Here is a 4508-nt window from a genome sequence, read left to right on the forward strand (position 1 = left end):
CCAGGGATTGGCTCCTCGCCCTCTCCCCATCCTGCCCCTCCCCTGCCGGGCCCCACCCCCACCCTCCATCGCCCCCCCTGACACCCCCTGTTTGGCCCCTAGGGCAACATCTGGGAGCAAATCTTCCGCGTGTCCTTCGTCCTGGAGATGATCAACACTCTGCCCTTCATCATCACGGTGGGTGAGCCCCGGCCGCCAGGAGTGTGGCCCCTGGAGCCCCAGCCCTGACCTGTCCCCTTCACAGATCTTCTGGCCGCCGCTGCGGAACCTGTTCATCCCCGTCTTTCTGAACTGCTGGCTGGCCAAGCACGCGCTGGAAAACATGATTGTAAGCCGGGGCGGGGGGGTGCAGCTGGGACCTGGGGGGGCCACCCTCAGCCTCACCGGCCCTGGAAGACACTGTGTGACGTAGCCTGCCACGCCCGGCCCTGGCGTGAGCTGTAGAGGACCAGGAGGCCAGGGCAGCACAAACTCTGTTTCTGCTCCTGGAAAACATCCAAGCCAAGCCCCGAATGTCCTCTTTCCAGGAAGCAACTCAATCCCAGAGCTTCTCCTAACCCTGGAAATTAAATGGCTGGTGGGAGGAGGAGAGACAAAGTGAAGAGTGTGACAAACCCAGGCCACGAGGACCAGGGCCACAAACATCAGGCCACACGCAAACCGGGGCCACGGGGCCACAGGCAGGCCCTGTGCTAAGTGTCTCAGCAAGGTCTCTGTCGTGGGAATGGCAGCAGCCGGTTCCCTAGGCACCCACCCTCTCCAAGCCAGACCCCTTGATTCACAGCCCCCATTCCTGCCCCGGTGGTAAAGCGGCGTTACCATGCTGGGTCCAAGCCATACACACTAACCAGCCCTCTGACCTGAGACTTAAGCTCATCCCCGGGGACGTAGGCAAGATGGGGACCTGTCCTGAGAGAGGACAGCAGAAGGGGGGCCCAGGTGCAGGCTGCTCCGTGGGCCTCAGCGGAGACGCAGGTGTGGCCGGGTGCAGGCTGCTCCGTAGGCCTCAGCGGAGACGCAGGTGTAGCCGGGTGCAGGCTGCTCCGTGGGCCTCAGCCGAGACACAGGTGTGGCCGGGTGCAGGCTGCTCCATGGGCCTCAGAGGAGACGCAGGTGTGGCCGGGTGCAGGCTGCTCCGTGGGCCTCAGCCGAGACACAGGTGTGGCCGGGTGCAGGCTGCCCCATGGGCCTCAGAGGAGACGCAGGTGTGGCCGGGCCGTCTGCTTTCCATTGGCCTTCTAGTTTCTATTCATTGGCTCCTGGTGGGGTTCACAGTCCCTGCCCGCTGATGGCCACCGCTCCTTCCACAGAACGACTTCCACCGTGCCATCCTGCGGACGCAGTCGGCCATGTTCAACCAGGTCCTCATCCTCTTCTGCACCCTGCTGTGCCTCGTTTTCACGGGGTGAGTGCCGGCCGTCAGTGCAAGCACCTCAGAACGCTGGGGAGGGCCTGAGAAGCAAGCAGGGCCGGGCTAGGGGATGCAGATGCCTGTGTCCAAGCAGTCAGGGGGCAGAAAAGGCCACGGTGCCTGGGCTGCGGGTGTCGGACCACCCAGCTGGGACTGAGGTCAGGAGGCAGCTGCAAGCCCACGTCCCCAGTACACGGGCAACCCTGCAGCCCGGGTCCTCCAAGGCCAGAGATACCCAGACCTGGCTTCCTGGTCTATGCCGTGGATGTAGAGAAAGGGACTGGTCCCTGGGCCACGTGGGGGTCTCTTGGCTGAGGCCCAGCTGAAAGCAGGGTTTGGAGGCAGCCGGGGTAAAGGTGGGGATGCCCAGAGCTGCGAGGGCCTCCAGCCCACCCAAGCGTGTCCACTGTGCCCATCTGCCTGTGTTCCTGCTGAGGGCTCCACGTTGCTGCTGTCTTGGTTCCCAGCGAGGCCTAGTCGCCACTTCCCTTCCTCAGGCAGGGATGTCAGGCTAGCACTGTGCCCTGGGGGCAGGGAGAGTGCCCTGTGTTTCCCGCCTCCATTACCCCACTGTCCCTCATGACAGACACAGAGCTCAGTGGGCAGATTGGGGCATCCATGGGGATGGCATCTGGGACCTGGCGGTGACCCCAACCCTGCCCATTAGACCTCCCAGCCTCGGGCCTGGGTGGCTTGTCTGGCTGTGCCTGGCAGAGGCCTGAGTATAGTGGGTAAAGGGGCAAGGCTCCGAGATGGGGGTGGAGAGCCAGACCCACCCCCCCGTGTCACTCAAGGCCACACTGATGACACAGCCCTGCATCCCCCGCTCCCAGAGAATTTTCCAGAGGCCTAGGAGAGCGCCACCGGGCAGGCAGGGAGGCTCCGGGGAATTCGCCATGAACAGAGGCCGCCATGCTGTGGCCGAGGGGTCAGCTGCATTGTCAGCCAGCGTCCGGCAGGAGGTGGCTCTGGCAGAGCCTGGGGACAGATGGGCAGGGCTGAGGGCCTGACACCACCTAGCTGTTAGGAGGACGGGGCTCACCCGGTGACCAGGTGATGAACTAGCTCAGTCTCCTGGGCAGTGAGGGTCCCGTGGGCAGGCAGAATCTCTGGGGCCACGGCCCCCCAGCTCCTGGGCCCCAGGCTGCCCCTAACTGCCTGGGGTTGCAGGACCTGTGGCATCCAGCACCTGGAGCGGGCGGGCGAGAACCTGTCCCTCCTGACCTCCTTCTACTTCTGCATCGTCACCTTCTCCACCGTGGGCTACGGCGATGTCACGCCCAAGATCTGGCCATCGCAGCTGCTGGTGGTCATCATGATCTGCGTGGCCCTCGTGGTGCTCCCACTGCAGGTGGGTCCTCCGGGCACCAGCACTGGGTGGCACCGGCACTGGGTGGCACCAGCAAAGGGACAGGCGGGCGCTGGCAGAGGGAGGGGGCTGCTGGGGCTATGGCACAGTGCAGGGGCCACTCCCAGGCGGGGACAGCGAGGCCAGCCGGGCGGTGCCTGCTCCGTTGCACGCCCCCACTGAGGGTCTGCGGCGGGTCTGGTGGTGCTCAGCGTGGTGGGTGATGATGGAGTCCCGTGAGCTGGTCTTTCCCTCTAGGGAGATGGTGGGTCTCCGGCGCCAGGGTGACCTGTCCCTCCCGGGCCCCAGGCAGAGTGCAGAGAGGGTTCAGGGTGGACAGCCGGCCCATTTCCCATCCACAGGCAGGTGCAGCAGCAGCTGCCAGGCCCACAAGGAGCACACCCCCTGGGCCACCCCAGCAGCTTCCCTGTCACCACTGCTGAGGCCCACTGCCCACTGAGCAGAGGAGGGGCCAGACCTCAGCAGGAACGGTGGAGGCCTGGAGAGGGCAGCTGCCCAGGGTGTGAGTGCTCAGGCCTGGACTGCCTCTGACACCTCCTCTGGGCACCCCAGCCCACCCTGGAAGGCCCCTGCTATCGGGGAGATGGGAGAGGGAGGGGCCCCCTGTGGGTGGTGGAACATTTTCTAGGAGCCTGGGTGGGAGGAGGAGCCCGAGGAGGTGGCCAGGGCCGTCTGGGAGTCAGACCCCCAGCTGGCTGCGGGATGCCAGGGAGACAGGGCAGTGCGTCCAGGGAGCCTCTGCCGACCCCGGTCTCAGCCCCAGCTCCCTCCCCATTAACAGCAGCGGGCATGGCACAGGTGTGGGCCCAGGCCAGGCCTGGCTCTTCCCCTCACTATATCCGAGTCAAAGCTGTGGCACCAGCTGTACGGCCCTCAGTGTGGGCCATGTTCTCCACCTCTGCTGGCTTCCTTTCCCCTAACTTCAGATGGGGGCGTGCGCGTCCTTCTACCTGGTTGTGGGCCACTCCACCACCCAGTGCCGCGAGTCCCATTCCTGTGAGCTGCCCACTCCTCTTTGGTCTGCCCCCCAGTTTCCGCTGATGAGCGAGTCTCTCTGTGTTCTAGAAGCAGCCAGCTGTGTGTGGCTTTCCCATTACTTCCTGCTCCATTGCCGCTCCTGTCACTTTGCTTACAGAATCTTCCATTCACAGATGGTCTTGACTTTTTTTATTTTTTTAATTAGAGATAGGGTCTCACTCTCATTTTGTTGCCCAGGCTGGCCTCGAACTCCTGAGCTCAAGCAATCCTCCCGCCTCAGCCCCAGAAATAGCTGGGATTACAGGCAGCCTGGCTTTGATTCAACAATCTTTCCCTTATGGTTTCTGTTTTCCTGTCTTGACTAAAAAGATCATTCCTTCCCTCGATCATACTCCTGGCTTCCTATTTTCTTCCAAAAGTGTAAAGCTCGCGTCTCACCTGGAGGGTTTCACCCACCCGGAACCACCGTGTGGGGTGGGGATGGAGCTGGGTTCTCCCCTCTGACGCCTGCTCCCCCACACCCTGCACTCTGCTCCTTTCTCTGCACATTTCATAACCAGGCAAGGGCGGGAGCGAGGGTGGGAGCGAGGTCAGGAGCACGGTGTGGGGGGCACTCCGTGCAGTGACACTGCCTCCCTCCTCAGCCCACCTGCCCCATCCATAAATCTTACCTCAAATTCTTTGCCTTCCCTCCTCAGCCCTCCTGCCCCAATCCATAAATCTCACCTCAAATTCTTTGCCTTCCCTCCT

At 63.2% G+C, this 4508-nt stretch overlaps 1 protein-coding gene across 1 annotated transcript in view; it reads left to right on the forward strand.

The window, feature by feature from the left end:
* Positions 1-4508, forward strand: part of KCNT1 (potassium channel, sodium activated subfamily T, member 1) — a 98596-nt gene that overhangs the window by 61893 nt on the left and 32195 nt on the right. Inside the window, exons 7-10 of the mRNA XM_011985063.1 lie at positions 103-177; positions 245-328; positions 1311-1405; positions 2555-2762. Coding sequence (XP_011840453.1) covers positions 103-177; positions 245-328; positions 1311-1405; positions 2555-2762 — 462 coding nt within the window. The remainder of the gene's footprint in view (positions 1-102; positions 178-244; positions 329-1310; positions 1406-2554; positions 2763-4508) is intronic.

Source organism: Mandrillus leucophaeus, unplaced genomic scaffold (genome assembly GCF_000951045.1).
Source record: "Mandrillus leucophaeus isolate KB7577 unplaced genomic scaffold, Mleu.le_1.0 Scaffold28, whole genome shotgun sequence".
In the NCBI taxonomy this organism is placed as follows: domain Eukaryota; kingdom Metazoa; phylum Chordata; class Mammalia; order Primates; family Cercopithecidae; genus Mandrillus; species Mandrillus leucophaeus.